This window comes from Danio rerio, chromosome 7, assembly GCF_052040795.2.
Source record: "Danio rerio strain M-AB ecotype USA chromosome 7, GRCz13ab, whole genome shotgun sequence".
Lineage (NCBI taxonomy): Eukaryota > Metazoa > Chordata > Actinopteri > Cypriniformes > Danionidae > Danio > Danio rerio.
Window position 1 is genome coordinate 58,003,800 of NC_141027.1, and position 18,566 is coordinate 58,022,365.

Consider the following 18,566-nt stretch of genomic DNA (forward strand, 5'->3'; position numbering starts at 1 on the left):
CATTAAAATATATTATGGCTTAAAAAGATGCAGTGAATTTTTTAAATTCCAGAATTTTGATTCCGTTATATTTGACACTTCAAACTAAAGTTTCTGTCACTGAAGCTTTTGTAGTTATCATTGTGCTTGCATATTCAGGGCTCAGCATAAATGAGTTTACCCCTCACAGATCTCTCTTTTAAATTGATATTTTCTATAGGATGTATTACAGTAATGCAAATACATTTGTGCAAATACATTAGATGCGTCAGTATCAAATTCAAAACTGTAACTAATTTACCCTCTCCCCAAATAAATAAATAAATAAATAAATAAGATCACAATTTATACATTAGTTTATGTTGGGGAAATTACAAAAAAAATAGTAAGTTGGGGATAATATTAATAAAAATTTTAATAAACAGGAAAATTCATTCATTCATTTCCTTTTCGGCTTAGTCGGCTTAGTTATTAATCAGGGGTCGCCACAGCGGAATGAACCGCCAACTTATTCAGCATATATTTTATACAGCGGATGCCCTTCCAGCCACAACACAACACTGTGAAACACCCATGCACTCACATTTACACACACACACTACAGTCAATTTAGCTAGCATATTCAACTCACCTATAGCTCATGTCTTTGGACTGCGGAGGAAACCCACATGAACAGGGGGAGAACATGCAAACTTGACATAGAAATGCCAACTGACCCAGCCGGGGCTGGAACCAGCGACCTTCTTGCTACCCATTGCACCACTGTAAAGCCCCAGAAAAAATCAAGAAGCATGAAAAATACACAATTTTGCTGAAATGTTGTTTGTAATTTTTTTTGCAATGATTTAGTTGAATTAAATGTTTTATCTTTCAATTCTAAATATTTTAATGATAGTAACTGTTTAATAAAAATGTTTTGTTTAAATGTACCAAAACAGATTGTCTATATTCCCTGTAAAATAGATAAAAATGTTCATTTTCAAAAGATTTTGCTCTCATATATGCTGAGCACTCTAGATTATGAACAGTTATACATTTATTTACCATGTGATATACGCTCACTGGCCACTTTATTAGGTACACCTGTCCAACTGCTTTTTAACGCAAATTTCTAATAAGCCCACCACATGGCAGCAACTGAGTGCATTTAGGAATGTTGACATGGTCAAGATGATCTTCTGCGATTCAAACCGAGCATCAGAATGGGGAAGAAAGGTGTTTAAGTGACTTTGAACGTGGCATGGTTGTTGGTGCCTGGCGGGTTCTACAGAAAAGGGTTTTCTGTAGGCGCAAATGCCTTGTTGATACATCATAAAGTGAAACGGGAGATTTGGATCATGGATGTGCAGCCGACAAATCTGCAGCAACTGCGTGATGCTATTGTGTCAATATGGAGCAAAATTTCTAAGGAATATTTCCAGTACCTTGTTGAATCTATGCCATGAAGGATTAAGGCAGTTCTGAAGACAAAAGGGGGTGCAATTTGGTACTAGTAAGGTGTACCTAATAAGTGTACCGGTAAGTTTATATGCTAACTATTATTTTTCAATGTAAATAAATACGATTATAAAAACTATAAGGATGACCTAACTAGATAATACTCATAATGAACTGTGAGGGTCAATGAACTCCGCTAGTTGAATCATAAATCTGTGCTTCAAACCACTGGACTGGGATTCTATTATTAAGTACTTTAATTGGGATTTATACATGCTAGTCTCCATGAAATTAAAATCAATTTCAGTTTGCTGATTTTTAAATGATCACACTGTAAAAATGGATTAGTTAAAAAAGTGTCTTGCCTTAAAAACAAATTGACTTTACATTAAAAAAGTAAGTAAACTTGTAGTTTGGAACTGTTAAGTTGACTTAACTTGATTTTTATTATTATGTGAACAGTTCATTTACTTAATTTTAGGACATTATGTTTAATCATGGGTAATACAGTGGCATAGTGGTTAGCACTATCACCTTACAGCAAAAAGGTCACTGGTTTGAGTCCTGGCTGATCCTCAGCATATTTGTGTGGAGTTTGCATGTTCTCCCAATGTTGGTGTGGGTTTCCTCCAGGTGCTCTGGTTCCCCCCACAGTCCAAAGACATGAGCTATGGGTGAATTGAATAAACTAAATTGGCTTTAGTGTATATGTGTGAATGTGCGAGGGGATGTTTCCCAGTACTGGGTTGGCATCTTCTGTGTAAATCATATGCTGTATCAGTTGACAGTTCATTCTACTGTGGTGACCTCTGATGAATAAAGGGACTAAGCCTAAGTAAAATGAATGAATGAATGAATGAATGTATAATCATTTTAAAGTAAATTCAAAACATTGCTTTAAAAGCAACATGTTTAATCACTTTAATAAAAAGTAAAGTCAAAACTAAATGGTTTTTGCAGTCTAGACCAAACAGCAAACTAATCCAAGCTAAACTCTAAAAGCCAAGCTTGTGTGGTGTTTAGTGTCTAAATTCATTAACCTGTTTTCATTCACGCCTACATTAGTGGACTAATAAAAACCCCATGGAGGGATTATGATCACAGACTATAGCAACAGATAAGAAGGCATAACAGGGACCAAGGAATTAGGAACCAACACACAGGAAATGAACAAAGAAAAAGTTCATTAAACGCTACCCACTGCATTACCATGACGCCCCGCAAAAGAAAGTTATCCCAGTAAAATTTAAAACTGTCACAAGGAATTTGTCAAAAAATGTTTAATTTGATTATTAAGACAAGTGGATTTATTTATGTATTTATTAATCTATCTATATATATAACTGTCTGTCTGTCTGTCTGTCTGTCTGTCTGTCTGTCTGTCTGTCTGTCTATCTATCTATTTATGCATAAATCATGTAATGGAATGATATCTCATAAAATTTAAATACTTGAATGAATGAAAGAATGATTGGGTTAATGAATGAATGAATGAAGGATCTAATCATCAATGAATAGTTTTATTATCATAAGCACATGATTTCAATGATTTGATTTTTGTAAACATGTAATCTTGTGCATTGTTCGTAATTTGTTTTGTTTAAATATATGCTGCAATACAAAACAAGTATTATGTTTTTATTTATTTATAAAACAAGAATGGGTTCTTCTATGGTTCTGACAAGATATTTTCTAAATGAAAACATATCCCACAACAATTAAAATACTTGAATGAATGAATGAATGAATGAATGAATGAATGAATGAATGAATGAATGAATGAATGAATGAATGGATGAATGATACATTTGCATGATTTCAATGATTTGATATTTGTAAGTATATAATCTTGTGCATTGTTTGTGATTTGTTTTGCTTAAATATATGCTACAATACAAATTATGTAATATGTTTTTATTTATTTAAAAATCAAGAACAGGTTCTTCCGTGGTTCTGACAACATAGTTTATATTATATGAAAACATTCCACAACGATTTGTTTTACCCTACAAATAACCCAGTATAAGTGTGTGTGTGTGTGTGTGTGTGTGTGTGTGTGTGTGTGTGTGTGTGTGTGTGTGTGTGTGTGTGTGTGTGTGTGTGTGTGTGTGTGTGTGTGTGTGTGTGTTTAGTTCAGGGTACCAACATTTTTCACTAATTTCACTTTACAAAACAACCCTGAACCAGAAAAGGTGACAAACATAATTTGTAAGAAAATCAAAAAAGAAAGGAGCTTTTGTCATCAAAGATTTTTAAGATAGCGTGTGGAAGAGGGGAAAAAGATACAGCGCTGGATTTGAAGGCTTAGTAAGTTAAGAGGATAATTCGTCATCCTGTTAACTCAAGGTGACAGATACGATAGATGAACGCTGCTATTTCATGCTTTAATTTAGGCAAGCGTTAGCCTACATAACAGTCTTAATATTAACAATTGTATCCTCGCCCATTCATTGATATCCTGCGAGGCAATAACTTGTGCACTTGTGTTCACGCCGCAAGGGGGAGCGCTTGCATTAAAATTCAACCAGATTACAGCAGAACGATATGACAGATCAAGCGCTGTTTGGAAACACGAGTCAATTAGTGAATCGATTTGTTAAAACGATCTGGTCAAAGGAATCGATTCATCGCTCTTTTTTAATCACAACGCAACAGCTATTTTATCGCGCGCTTATACAGAGAAAAATAGATCTATATCATATTAATGAGCCACACTGACTATGAGCTCAATGTTAAACATTAAGAATTTTATTCCAAAAGTTTCTAAAGGCAACTTTTCATAAACTCAAGCTTAAAATTATATAAAAAGAGACTGATGCATAGACAAGCCACTCTGCTAAATAAGGTAAAATATGGGATTCCATCCTTTAAAACTGCACGATGCTTGCAGGTTAAATGATATGTAAATGTATTTGGTTCGCAACAAAAGCGAGCATAGCCTGTAACAATGAAAATCGAATGATCTTCACAGACGGTTCAATTGAATCATCAAAAAGAGCCGGTCCACCAGAACGACACGTTAGCGAGTCGAACCCCAGTGATCAGAAGAGGTGCGGCGCTTCAACTTCAAATAGGTGTCACAACAGTGCGAGTCAGCATCTCAGACCTGCAGGAGCAATTGTAGTGAAAGACTTGGGCATTTTCATTTTTTTCCATAGTTGAAACATTTACTTTCGATCTGCACTGGGGATATACAGGAAGAGGCAACCGCAGATTACACTTTTGCGCTCAGATTGTTCTTCCTCACTTTCAGCATGGCTTCAACAACCTGCACCAGGTTTACCGACGAATATCAGCTGTATGAAGAACTGGGAAAGTAAGTATCACTTTTGCAGACGCTTCATATAACATTTTGAAACGTTTTCTGGGGGGTCCATGCTGGTAGATGAACTGACAGTTCACCTGTTAGTCTCAGTATTCTTCTGTACCTGCGGTCGCAAGTCTCTTCTCGGATTTCTTTTATGAGTTCTACTTACAGGTGATGTAAGCTTAATATGCTGCTATATTTTCTCTCATATTGGCGGGAATACCGAAAGACGGAATTCCCCCTTTGAAAAGCCATGCTTATTTTGTTTTCAAGAGAGAATTCTGTGAAGTTGACATGCATGTCCATACAGGTCTACCCCTGCTGTTCTATAAATACTTGACATATTCAAGACGAAGCAATTGTTTGTTTTAGAAAAAAATCTAACTTTCTTTAGAATGCGCAGTATTTTAGAGGAATAGATGGAAACTTGTTTAAAATAATTGATAAAAATACAACTACTGAAACATAAGTGATATCACAAAAATTATGTTTGACTTCCAGAGGAGCGTTTTCTGTGGTGAGAAGATGTATGAAAATCTCCACTGGTCAGGAGTACGCTGCCAAAATCATCAACACCAAAAAGCTGTCTGCCAGGGGTGAGCTCATGTTCAGTCTATCATAACAAAAACAACTTCTTGTTGTCCAACTGGTTCCACTGAAGTAAATTTAAATAAATGTAAAGTTATTTGTGACATGTTGGAATGTTCAATAGTGTTTCTTTGATGTATAATTGAGGTTCAATAACAGGCAGAGTTAGGTCATTGTTTTTAGTTGCACATACAACATCACAATTACTTTGTCATGGTCATGTAGTGTTTATTACAGATTACAAAAGCAAGCATCACATTATTGGCCTACAGCTGTTCATAGGGGTCCAACTACCACTTATTCTAAAAGTGTTCATGAGCATTTTATGTTTATGTACTTGTAATGTTAGTATGATCATTACATGAAAAATATTTGCACCTTACTTTAAATTGTTCTTTGCATGAGATTAATGTCACCATCAATTAGGCTGTCAAGATTTCAGTCTTGCTTTTTAAATCCCTGAAGATGTGACTTATTGCAAGCACACAATAGAGTGCTGCAGCCATGATGTCAAAACCTGAAGACTAAATCACCACTGTTTCCCTCGGTACTTAGACCATGAGTAAATTAAATTTACAATACACAAAACTTGTGATAAACAAACTTTGGGGTATTTTAATATTTCGTTTTACAATGTAATTGACATTTGATGCTAGGTAAAAAAAAAATTAGATCACACTTTATTTTTAATGGTCCATTTGTTGAATTTTTGAAGTTACAATGCATCTAAATGCTAACTAATTATCATTAGATTATAAGTAGACTGTTAGGTTAGGGTTAAGGTTGGAGTTAGAGTTAGGGTTAGTGTAAGTTGACATGTACTTGCAAAGACTCTTATAGTCAGTTAAATCTGTTGAAGGATCATATCAACAGAAATTAAGCAGACAGTCTTCTAATACTCAAATAGACAATAAATAAAGTGTTACCAAAATTATATATTTTGAAAGCAGCTCTCTTTAATTAAAAAAGTGTAATACAGTGCTGATACCAATCAATCATCTTTTCTCCTGTTTACTTCAAGAATTGCACTTTGAGGATAACACTTTCTCAAAAAGTTATTGCATTGAAGGAGGGTTCTAACCCTACTTTGCAATACACTCTAAAACATTCAAGAAACATGGGAGGAACTCAGTAAATAAATACCTAGCAAGCAACCACCTGGAGCACTACTTAGCAAAACCACTCAGAACTACTTAGCAACTGCATAACAAAACCCAAACCAAACACAACACCCCTTTGTTGTGGCTGTGAGTTTTGCATAGACAGGTACTGTATCAGAAGGTAAAGGTATGCAGTTGTGACAAAGTTACAACTAAACTACCAAACTGGGCGACTAATTTGAAGGTTAAATCATTTAAAACATTGTTTTTACAGATAATTTAACATTAAATATAAATGCTAAAAATAAAACCCCATAAAATACACATTTGAGCACACAAATATGTTTAATAACTTTTACTTTGAGTAAGAAGCACTGTAACAAGCAATCATGAATAAATGTGCACATACATTGACTACAAGGTAAGCACAAACTACACAATGCACATTATTGAGCAAATAAAAAGCACTGTAAATGAGCAACAAAACAGTGTTAATTAATTAACAACTTGAAAATTTATAAAGGACATCTATTTTACCCCTTTTTCAAGATTTAGGATAAGCCTTGTCTCCAGAATGTGTCTGTAAAGTTTCAGCTCAAAACACCCATTAGATTATTTAGTATACAATAGTATATTACTATTACTATTATATTACTATTTAGTATTTATAATGTATATATACATATGAGAAGTTTGTAATTATCAGCTCTGAGCATCTTGTAGCTGTTTTTGTTGCCTGTGCCTTTAATGCTAGTTCTCCCCACCACTGTTCCCACGTGCCTGTCAGAGTGTGCCTCAATCTTTGGCTTGGCTGCGTCAGATAAAGAGCACAGTGACAGACATGAGGGAAGCAGATCTCTCGTAATGTTTGTGAGAAATACTACAGTAAGAACTTTCCTAATGAGTATTGGATGTATTTGTAGTGGAGTTAATTCAAGCCTTTCTGCAACAATGAGTCACGCATGTGTACTCAAGGTAAACACATGTACGTGTACTCAAGTTAAACACATGTAAACATGTACGTGTTTAACTTTGCACTGCTTCTGCACGTAAATGTGATAGGATACATGTTAATATCCACTGCTGTATGGATATCTGTTATGTTATGCACTGTTTTAAAACATTTTAAACTTGTAAAACTCCTTCTTGATCACATTTCATGATAATTTATGATCACAGAGAGCTGAACAGATTTTTAATCCCAGTTGCTTTGCGCACAACCTGTCTTGTTGATATAATTATGCGCGTTAATATGGAGACATGTTAATGCGCAGCTGTTATTCAATTTAGGGTGACGCAGTGGCACAGTAGGTAGTCCTGTCGCCTCACAACAAGAAGGTTGTTAGTTCGAGCCTCGGCTGAGTCAGTTGGCATTTCTGTGTGGAGTTTGCATGTTCTCCCTGCGTTTGTGTTTTATGTCCTGAAGTAAAGCGAAATGGCTATAAACTCCAGCAAGATAAAGTCATTATATGCAGAGCCACAGACCTTTATCTATAAATAAAGTATATTTATGGAAACTGTGTTCATCTTAACTAAAAGCTATGTCACGTTTGCTAGCCTCACGCATCCCGCACCTGTCAGTCAGTCAGTCAGTCAGCATGTAATCTCAAAGGGTTTAACAAATAGCACACAGCACTATACGGTTACAGAAAAATTTGCACTGTTATAATTCACCTGTTAATATGTTTTAGTGCAATTATAATCTGCTATTAAAAACAACAACAATGAATGACTAAATGTTTTTAATGGGAAGTTGTAATGTAGAAGTGGAAGAATGCATTTTGATGTGGCACCTTGCCATGGAAGAATGAATGTAGCGAAAACCTTGCTCTTTAAAAGTTCTCTGTAGTTGTCTTGACAACACAAACACTGCAGCTCTGTGATGAGCTGCGTGCAAATCACTTGTAGCCGTTAGTAAACCATTCAAAAGATGCCCCTCTTAACGCAAAAAGTGCATTCAATTGCCCCTTATGCAGCCAAACTAAAAATGATAAAAAATAATATTGTTTAATCGTTTAACTGATACCATTAAACGGTTACGAACGCACCCTTTCGGTTAACGGCTATTTGATTATTTTGAGCATCCCTAAACAGCTCTCAAAAATTCTCATTCTCATCATAGGTGACCTTTAAGACATAAAACAGTTTTAAAGATTATAAAGTCATTGTCTGCACTGGGTGTGCACAAAACACTCTAAAGGTTCTTTGCTAAAGCCCAGACAGAAGGTTTGTTGTGTTCAGGGCTGTGTGATTTGGGAAAAATATCTAATAAGGATTTTTTTTGTTTTTTGTCAGATATTGTGTCTTCGATTTGATTTTCGTTTTAATTTTGTAGTCAAGCTTAAGCTCAGTAATCTCTATTGTAGCTTCGTGCTGCTTAAATGCATTGAGTGTTAGTTTAAGAAAGAAACATAAAATAAATTAACTTATATTATTTAGCAAACAACTCTCAAATTGTACTTTGCTTTTGCTTGCTACTAGATTCGAGTGTTATTGGCTTTTAGTTATTACTAAGTTCATAATACGTTTTGTTTCTACGTTTTAGCACTACTCTCCTCATATAGCAACCAGTGGTGCTTTTTTAGGTGCTGGTTGTTGTATTTCCTCATGCTTTGGAAACAATTCTGTGATAGCTCTTGCAAATGATCTGTTTTTGTTCAGTGTCTGTGACTTTAAAACCAAAATATTTCCATATTACCGAGATGCTGTTTTTCTTTGATATTAATTAGTGTAGTAATGCTTCTGAAGCGGCAGACGCCATCATTCCACTCATTCGCACTTTCCTGTTTGTTTGTTTGTTTTATTGTGGGTGTCCCGCGTAGTTCGGATATTCAGCGCAATTATAATTGGGCAGAACGAAAGTGTGCTCACTCATTTGGCTAGTCATGCATTTGCTCTGGGTGGGGGAAATTACATAATATATATTTTGCATTGCAGCCTCGTGCGATTAGCATTCGCACAGCCCTAGCCGTGTTATTTTGGCAATTTATTATTGTTTCATTAAATTAATCTCTTTAAATTAATTTAATTTATTCATATATTTTATAAATCAAATAATCTACAATCTATATCTTTTACCCAACCTTAAAGTTGGCCTAAAGCACGTCTGAGGCATATTTACCTTACAGCCCATTTTAGTCTTTTTGTAAATTTTCCTTTTATGTCAATTTCAATAAATCATACTGTGTAAATGTAAATGCGTTTTTTTTTTCCATTCATTAATGAGAATCGTTTTACATCTTCTGCCTTGATGACAAGTAGTTTGGCTTGTCATCATAAAAATCACTTGTACTTAAACCGAAAGCTAGAAGCTTGTGACATCACTTGCCGCCCACTGAGCAGGCCTGTTGCTTACCTTTTCGGTCTTTCATGGGTCAGTCTGTCAATTGCATAATAGGCCAGGGGTGCTGTGTAAGCCTTGTGTTTCATGTCTGACTGAGCTTTCATAGGCAGCTGTTTGCTGAGTGCAGGCGTGGGATGGATCTGGTGTTCCTATATTGACTCATACTCTGTCTTTAATAGTCTGTCAAGTGATTGGAAGAAATCCGTCCTTTGTGTGTAGGAGAGACCTCATTACTGTTGGGAGCACTTAGGAGGGTACAGAGTCAGTGCAGTGGCAAAACCTGAAGGCTGATGTAGGAGTGTAAGTTATATTAGAATAAAAAATATAATAAATATAAATTTAAGTCATATAATGTAATAAACACACACACACACACACACACACAAACACACACACAAAATAAAACTAAATTGTAACCTTTAGTTTAGTTTGTAATCCTTTTATTCTTTTTTAACAAAATCTGTTTTTATAATATAAAAAAGAAGTAAAGTTGGACCTGAAAGGTATGACTCTGCTTTAAAGTATGTGTAGTTTAAACAGACTAATGTGAACACCCTTAAGAGTTAGACTTTCCATTAGCAGTAGAAAATGACTTAAACTGGAGGCAGAGTATATAGCTGGGGCAGTAGTTTGCATTTTTGCATGCTCTGTTGAGCTGATGTTTCAGTCTGACTTTATGGATTTGTGTGAATTTCTGGTATATAAACCATTACTTCTGCTGATAATGGCACCAACACTTGATTTGGAAATCCTGAACATCCCTTATGGGAATCTGAAATATGGCAATATATTCAAATTACATATATGATGTAATGTATTAACATATATGATGACCCATTATATATCATACAAGATCATGTTTGATATAAAAAATTTACTCAATTTTTTTTTTCTGCTTGTTCAAACTACTTATTTATAATGAGCTGAATCAACATAATTCTTGAAGGTTTTATGGGAAAACTTTATTGTTTTATGTTCAATCAATTTAATTTGTAAAAACAACAGTGTTTCTCTAGGATTTTTTCGAGCTGTGGCGGCAGCCTTTTACACAGATCCATCAACTACCTATGACTTTATTTCAATGACAAATGTCGTGAGCGCAGTATTACAAGTCGAGATCGCATTTACAGTGGGTGAGAGTTCAAAGTGGCTAGGTGCCGCTCTGTTTTTAGTGTATGACCGCAGTTTGATAATGAGCCGCCAGGGGGCGCAAAGGGACAGGATGCGAACGGACAGAAATAGCCCATACAGCAGCTACTGTGCTTGTAAATGATATTAAACAATAAGTCAAAGCATTATAATTCCTTCATTAATCATTTAAAATTTGTTAACACGCTTTATTGTAAACTTTTTAAGTGCAAAGAGGATTCGTTTTGGAAAATGGAATTGAAGAAGTAAAAGACAACTAAAATGAAAGCACAAACGTTTAGTACAAATAAGTAGTCTTAAATAAATAAATAAATAAATAAAGCAGCCTAAATATAGAAAGAAGTTTGCTATTTTGATAGGACTAAGACAAGACATTTTCATTTATGTTTTATTTCTGTTTTTATTTCCATTTTTGTTGTTGATTATATTTTACTATCTCATTTATGTCTCAACAATTGTACATAATAATAAACAAAAAATGAAAATGAATGAATAATGAAAATAGGCCTAAATAAATTATTTATTTAAAGACATTGCCGTACAGTACGTGAAACACTGAGAAACGGTCAGCAGCATGGTCTAAAGAGCTTAAGTTGAATGCTGCTTCATCAAAAGAAAAAATAAATTGACCTACCTTAAGCAGATCACCAAAAAGTATAATAAAAATATTTTTGCCGCAGGACATAAATTAAGTCTCGCAGGTTTATTTTTAATAATTTAGTTTCAGTTCAGTTCAGTTTTTTTTTTTTTTTTTCAAAATGTCAATGTTCTCCTTTAAAGTAGCTATAACTGTTGTTGTTTTTTTTTTTTTTTTTTTTACTTAATGGCTCAGTATGTTTTGTATTTTAACTTCATATTCAGTCACCTTGCCGCATAACCGCGGAAAAAGAAGAAAAAGCTGTAAAAGGTTAGAGCTAATTCATCAAAATAAGCTATAATAAAATATAGCATTTATGTTAATACATGCATAGTGTGAACAAACTCAAGGCTAAGATATGCTCTTGCCTTTTAATGCATTTAAAAATATTTGCGGCCTTTTTATAGGCTACAGGCTACTATGGTATATAATAATGTTTTTTTTTTTCTTTTTTTGTATGGTAAAGGACAATGCACATTATGTTATTGATGTAAACTTAGGCTAAAACTTACCATTGATAAACGTGACCTACCTCAAGCAGATCACTTAAAGTATAATAAAAAGAATGTATATATATATTCTTAATAAACTTCACAGCCACAAATATAAAAAACACAACTTGTATTAAACATTTGTTTAAAGATGGAGCGCAAGATGTGCCGAGTGGCAACATGTGAAGAACGATGGCAAAGCTAAGTGTGATTATTGTAATAAACTAAGTTATAAAGCAGAGTGTCCCGACCAACAGGACTAAGCATATACGGTTGGCTCATTCTTCACTAATATAGAATTAAAATAATGGCGCGTTAGGTTCACTAAGCAGCGCATTCTCTCCGCCTCATCGTTTATAACCAGCGGGACACGCTGCAGAAGCAGGAGAGACACTCCGTCATTCATAATCTTAGCTGATGTATCGGAGTCGAAATAATATATCAAAGAGGAATTTTCTTTTAACAGTCCCGATATGTTTAATCTTTTTATTTTTTTTTTTCATGTCATTTCTCTTCAGCAAATTACAGATTTTTTTAAAGCTGCTTGATTCTTTTAAAACCGAAAGCAGAGCCCGTCAATTGGTGTTTTTCCATAAGATACTCCTGTATGTAATACGAGCATGCAAATCTCTGCTTGCGTGCCAATTTCCTCTGTTCTTGCACACAACTTCTTGAACGCCCCCTCAAATATACGCTGCTCTAGTAAAGATTTTCTTGAGCGATCTTAAATAAACACAGCTAAAGTGTGATTTAGTGCATTTATGTAAAGGGTATGTCTCCGACATTTATTAGATTTGCTATGAATATTTCTAAATGTGGGGCGTCGTGGTGGCGCAGTAGGTAGTGCATTCGCCTCACAGCAAGAAGGTCGCTGGTTCGAGCTGCGGCTGGGTCTGTTGGCATTTCTGTGTGGAGTTTGCATGTTCTCCCTGCGTTCGCGTGGTTTCCTCTATGTGCTCCAATTTTCCCCGTAGTCCAAATAAATGCGGTACAGGTGAATTGGGTAGGCTAAATTGTCCGAAGTGTATGAGTGTGAATACGTGTGTATGGATGTTTCCCAGAGATGGGTTGCAGTTGGAAGGGCATCCGTTGCGTAATTATGCTGGATAAGTTAGCGGTTTATTCTGTGGCGACCCCAGATTAATAAAGGAACTAAGCTGAAAAGAAAATGAATGAATTTTTGATTGAGTAGAGCTACAGAGCGGTATTATTGTTTTCGGAAATAAAGTGAAAAGCCATAAACTTTAGCAGGATAAAGTCATTGAAAGCAAAACCATAGACCTTTATTTATAAATAAAGTTTAATTATATAAACTGTGTTCATCTTAACTGAAAGCTTCGTTGTGTTTGCTATTGCCTGACGCATCCCGCACCTGTCAGTCAGTCAGTCAGTCAGTCAGAATGTCACCTTAAAGGATTAAACAAATAGTGCACAGCACAACTACGATTACAGAATGGTTTGCGCTGTTATAATTCACGTACCTTTTAATACATTTTGGTGTGATTATAATTCACTAATAAAAACAGCAACGACTGATTGTTTTAAATGAGATGCTGTAATGTAGCTGTGGCGGGATGAATTTTGGTGTGGCTCCCCGCCATGAAAGAATAAATGTAGCGGAAACTATAACCAGTACAGTTAATGTAATCGATATGTGTCGAACATGAAGACATTGTGTGGAACTCTCCATTTTTACATTGTAAAATATATTTCTATAATATATGCAACACATTTTAAAATATTGCAAAAATGGGCATTTGCATACATTTTGTCCAACCATTTAAAATACAAATTTGTACATATATGTTCAATTATATTAGCTGTAATTTTATATATATGTTCATTGTTCATATATGGCCATATATCAGAATTGGGCATGCTATATTAATTACAAGCTTTGCCGCTTAGAAATGCACATTTGACTGTTAGTTGATTAAGAATAGCAGGAAAGTGAGTTGTGATCCAGATGAAGTATTTTATTTAAGAGAAGCAATGCCATCTGTACAAATTGTAAGAAATTCATGTTATGAATATGTGTAGATCAACAATACATAAAATTCCCTTTACCATACAAAACTAGCCTTTTGTGAAAAGAAAATTCATGTTTGATCGCTGTTTCCAGCTGTTTTCTGCACCAGTGTTATAAAGAATGACAGCACTGTTTCATTTGTCTTTAAACAAGTAGTTCAATTAAGGGGTTTGTATCTGAAAGTTCTGTAACAAATTTGAAAGCTAGTTTGCAAAATATGACCATTAGCCCTGGTGATCTTTCAGTGAATTCTTTTACTATTTTACAAAAAAAAAAAAAAAAAGACAAAAATAAAGAAGAAAAAAATAGATTCAACAAAGTAATGGAAATATTCCTCAGGGATTTTGGTCCATATTGACACAATAGCATCACGTAGTTGCTGCAGATTTATCGGCTGTACATACATGATGCGAATCTCCCATTCCACCACATCCCAAAGGTGCTTTATCAATTTGAGTTCTGGTGACTGTGGAGGTCATTTGAGTACAGTGAACTCATTGTCATGTTCAAGAAAAAAGTCTGAGATAATTCACTCTTTATGACATGGCGCATTATCCTGCTGGAAGTAGCCATCAGAAGATGGGTACACTGTGGAAATAAAGAGATGAACATGATCTGCAACAATAATGGTAATTATGGGCTCAAAGTGTGCCAAGAAAATATCCCCCATACACCATCACCAGCCTGAACCGTTGATACAAGGCAGGATGGATCCATGATTTCCTGTTGTTTATGTCAAATTCTGACCCTACCATCCGAATGTCACAGCAGAAATCGAGACTCATCAGACCAGGCAACATTTTTCTAATCTTGTCCAAATTTGGTGAGCCTGTATGAATTGTAGCCTTAGATTCCTGTCATTAGCTCAAAGGAGTAGCACCCATTGTGGTCTTCTGCTGCTGTAGCCCGTCCGCCTGAAGGTTTGCATGTTGTGTGTTCAGAGATGCTCTTCTGTATACCTCGGTTGTAATGAGTGGTTTTTTAAGTTACTGTTGTCTTTCTATCAGCTCAAACTAGTCTGGCAATTCTCCTCTGACCTCTGGCATCAACAAGGCATTTGCGCCCACAGATCTGCTACTCACTGGATATTTTCTCTTTTTCAGACCATTCTCTGTCAACACTAGAGATGGTTTTGTGTGAAAATCCCAGTTTCTAAAATACTCAGTCCAGCCCACATGGCATCAACGACCACACCATATTTAAAGTCACTTAAATCACCTTTCTTCTCTGTTTTAATGCTCGGTTTAAACTGCAGCAGATCATCTTGACCATGTCCACATGCCTAAATGCATTGAGTTGCTGCCATGTGATTGGCTAATTAGAAATTGGAAAGAGCAGATGGACATGTATATATTTGTAATAAGGAAAGATAAAGTGAAAATGTGTGCCCACTGTTTAACTGTGTCTCAGAGAGAGAGAGAGAGAGAGAGAGAGAGAGAGAGAAAGAGAGAGACAGCAAGGGAGATAAAGAGCAAGAAAAGCCCATCTAATTTTCATCATCCACTGAAGGTCACCTCTGAATTGGGATTCCCTCTTCTCTTTTCTACTCTGCGCTTGTGCTCTGAATATTAAAGGACTTTTAGTTGGAAATCTCTCGCTGCAGGGATTTATCGATTTCAATTATTTTTCTTCACAGTAACAGGTAGAAGCTCTTACTGACTGATGCAGTATTTAGTGCTAAAGAAATAGCAGTGAGCTGCTTTGATTTCATTAATCCTGCTTAGGCTTTGACACTCTAAATGCATCTGTCTTTAGCCAAGTTGTCTGAGTAATGGACATGGAGAGAATGGAATCTAAAATCAGTGCAGAGACACAAAATGTCAGAGTTTGAAAATCCACTGGTGCAGCATTATTTGGTCTAAAAATCCAATGATTAATACTAATTAAATTCTCAGTTCTTTAATTTGGTACTATTATTTTTCATTATGAAACATTGGTTTTACAATATGTAGAGTTTAACGTTGATTAAATGTTCAAAAATTCATATTTAAATTTTTAGATACATTTTTTAAACTTGTATATGCATAGTGAATTCCAGTGTGTTTTTTTGTTGTTGTTGTTTTGGTATTAATTGTTCAGAGTATCTATATGGGAGAAAGGTCATTGAACTGATTCATAGCACAGAGTCTGATAAGGTTGTTGTTTCAATTTATGGAATCTTTTACAATTCATCTTGGGAAAGCCAAGAGAAAAGAGAGTGAAAACATGATAAAAAACAGCAATAAGCCTGCCTGGAGCCTGACCAATAGGACAATATAAGATATTCCAAAGCTTTTAACGAAAAAAATATATATATTAAATAGGAAAATAAAGTAATAGTCATAGAAATTACCTATTGAGGCCATAAAATCAACATTTTAATGCTTGCTACAAGGCCTCACACTCTAAAATCAGAAGCAAACTGTATACTCTAAACTTCATAATCTAAAGAAGCATTTGTATAAAGCCTTGGGATAAGGACTGATAAAGTTCTTGGTGTATTCTTTTCATTTCACTATTGTGGGTTAGTCATTTTATGACCCAAAAGGATAAACATTCTTTTATTGCCATAAGATGTAAACACAGCCAAATTCAATCCTTCAGCCTATATATAATAAGCATGTTTAAATGGACATCAATAATCTGATTTTAATGCGATTAAGGCAATACTCTAATCAAAATAAACATAAGTCGGATTATGATATGTGAAGTATGCCAATTTTAGTGTCATTAAACACCTGAAATTACATGAAACTCCGGAGGAAATGTGGATACAACACGTAAAACGGTATCATAAAGCATGAAAGGAACATTTAAAGAAAAACTCATGTAAACGCCTTAATCTTATTACTGTCTTATTCTGAATAAGGCAAATAATTTGATTGCATGTCCATGTAAGCATAGCCAATGTTGCCATAGACTGGCAGGGCACTATGTTGCTTATAACTCAAAATATTAGCCATCAGTAGGCAGACTATTTGGGTGTGGAAAAATGGAATTTGTAGGAAATGGCTCTTAGTTGAAACTTTCATTTTTAATTAGGAACTTTTATGTAATATTTTAGTAATAAACCCAAATCCACCAAAACATATTAATTTGTGGTTTTGAATTGCCTTACGGGAGGCATGGTGGCTCATCCATTAGCACTGTCACCTCACAGCAAGAAGTTTGCTGGTCCTGGCTGGGTCACTAGGCATTTCTGTGTAATTTGCATGTTCTCCTTGTTTTGTTTTTGACGAGTATGTCTCCAACATTTATTAGCTCTGTAAGGAATTTTTATGAATGTCTCCAATAGACCCACAGAACAGCATTAACCTTAAAGGGTTAAACAAATAACACACAGCACTACTAAGATTACAAAAAAGTTCACTCTGTTATAATACACTTACATTTTAGTACGTTGTGATGCGATTATAGCCTGTTATAAAAAAGCAACAACTGAAGGTTTTGAAAGAGAAGCTGTAATGAAGCGGGAATAAATTTTGGTGTTGCCTTCTGCCATTGAAGAATAAATGTAGCAATAACCATGTATAGCAAACCATGTATAACCATGTATAGCAAATTCCTAATATGCAGTAAGTTACTGTAAAAGTTTTAAAAAGACCTACAATGCAGTTCATATTACAGTAGTGAAGCAAGCGCCCAACAGCTGCATTCAGGCAATTGCACTGACTCTCTGGAGTGGTGGACATTGCAGTGATGTAATTTCCTGCATGCAAGTTGCCTGGCAAATAATACATCTCCTCTGCAAGTTCACTCTCTGAGAGTGCATTTAGGATAACTGGGGGCATCACATGTGAAGCCAGAAATGGTTAACAGACATTGTTCCTGGCATGGAAGCAGTGATGAAGCCGATGCTTGGTGGTTAAGGCTTGAAATGTTTACTTTGAAAACAATAGTGTTTAAACATACATAGTTTTGTGTTAAGACCTTATTATCAATGTAATATTCTTAAATTCTTGTTTATTTGAAAAAAAAAAAAAACCTTAATGTATTTGAGAATAAAATATATCTTTTAAATTAAATTTAGGCCTTCTTCATGTTGCAGTTTTGCAAAACAACAACAAAACCACAACAAACAAAAACCACAAAACCACAACAAACAAAAACCACAACAAAACCACAACAAAAATAATCAGCAAAAAAAAAAAAGCATTTACACTTTTTTTTACAGCATTTACAAGTTATGTGTTTACTCACACATAACTTGTTTTAGCTCTTTTGGTCTGTTTAGAAACTTTGCAGTGTGACAGCGAACCGCACCAAGAGCAAAGAGCAACAATGTAACAATTTTAATCCTTGTTTCGGAACAACTGAATCAATTCACTGGTGTGAAAGCACCCTAAGGTTTGCAAACTCTTGCATCACATAATTTTAGCAAAACAGTTTTGGGAAAAAGCCATACATAATGCTTTTGCACACTAGAGTCAGAAGTTTCATCACCATATTAGATGCACTTTTTTCAGTTTTTGTCTTAGTTGGTTAAAATTAGATCATTGATAAGCCACTGTTACTCCACTGGTTTCA

At 35.0% G+C, this 18,566-nt stretch overlaps 2 protein-coding genes across 20 annotated transcripts in view; one reads left to right on the forward strand and one right to left on the reverse strand.

Annotated features, from left to right (window-relative positions):
- LOC147843209 (uncharacterized) overlaps window positions 1-18,566 on the reverse strand; it is a 527,423-nt gene that overhangs the window by 330,604 nt on the left and 178,253 nt on the right. The window lies entirely within an intron of this gene.
- The window catches only part of camk2d1 (calcium/calmodulin-dependent protein kinase (CaM kinase) II delta 1), a 157,534-nt gene continuing 143,427 nt past the window's right edge, over window positions 4,460-18,566 (forward strand). For 17 of the 19 annotated variants that reach the window (XR_015494685.1, XM_087259144.1, XM_087259148.1 and 14 more), the window contains exons 1-2: window positions 4,485-4,732; window positions 5,225-5,319. Coding sequence is in view for 12 of the 19 variants with exons in the window: in XM_087259136.1 (XP_087115262.1) it covers window positions 4,671-4,732; window positions 5,225-5,319 (157 nt within the window). In the remaining 7 variants the exon portion in view is untranslated. 19 annotated transcript variants of the gene reach the window in all.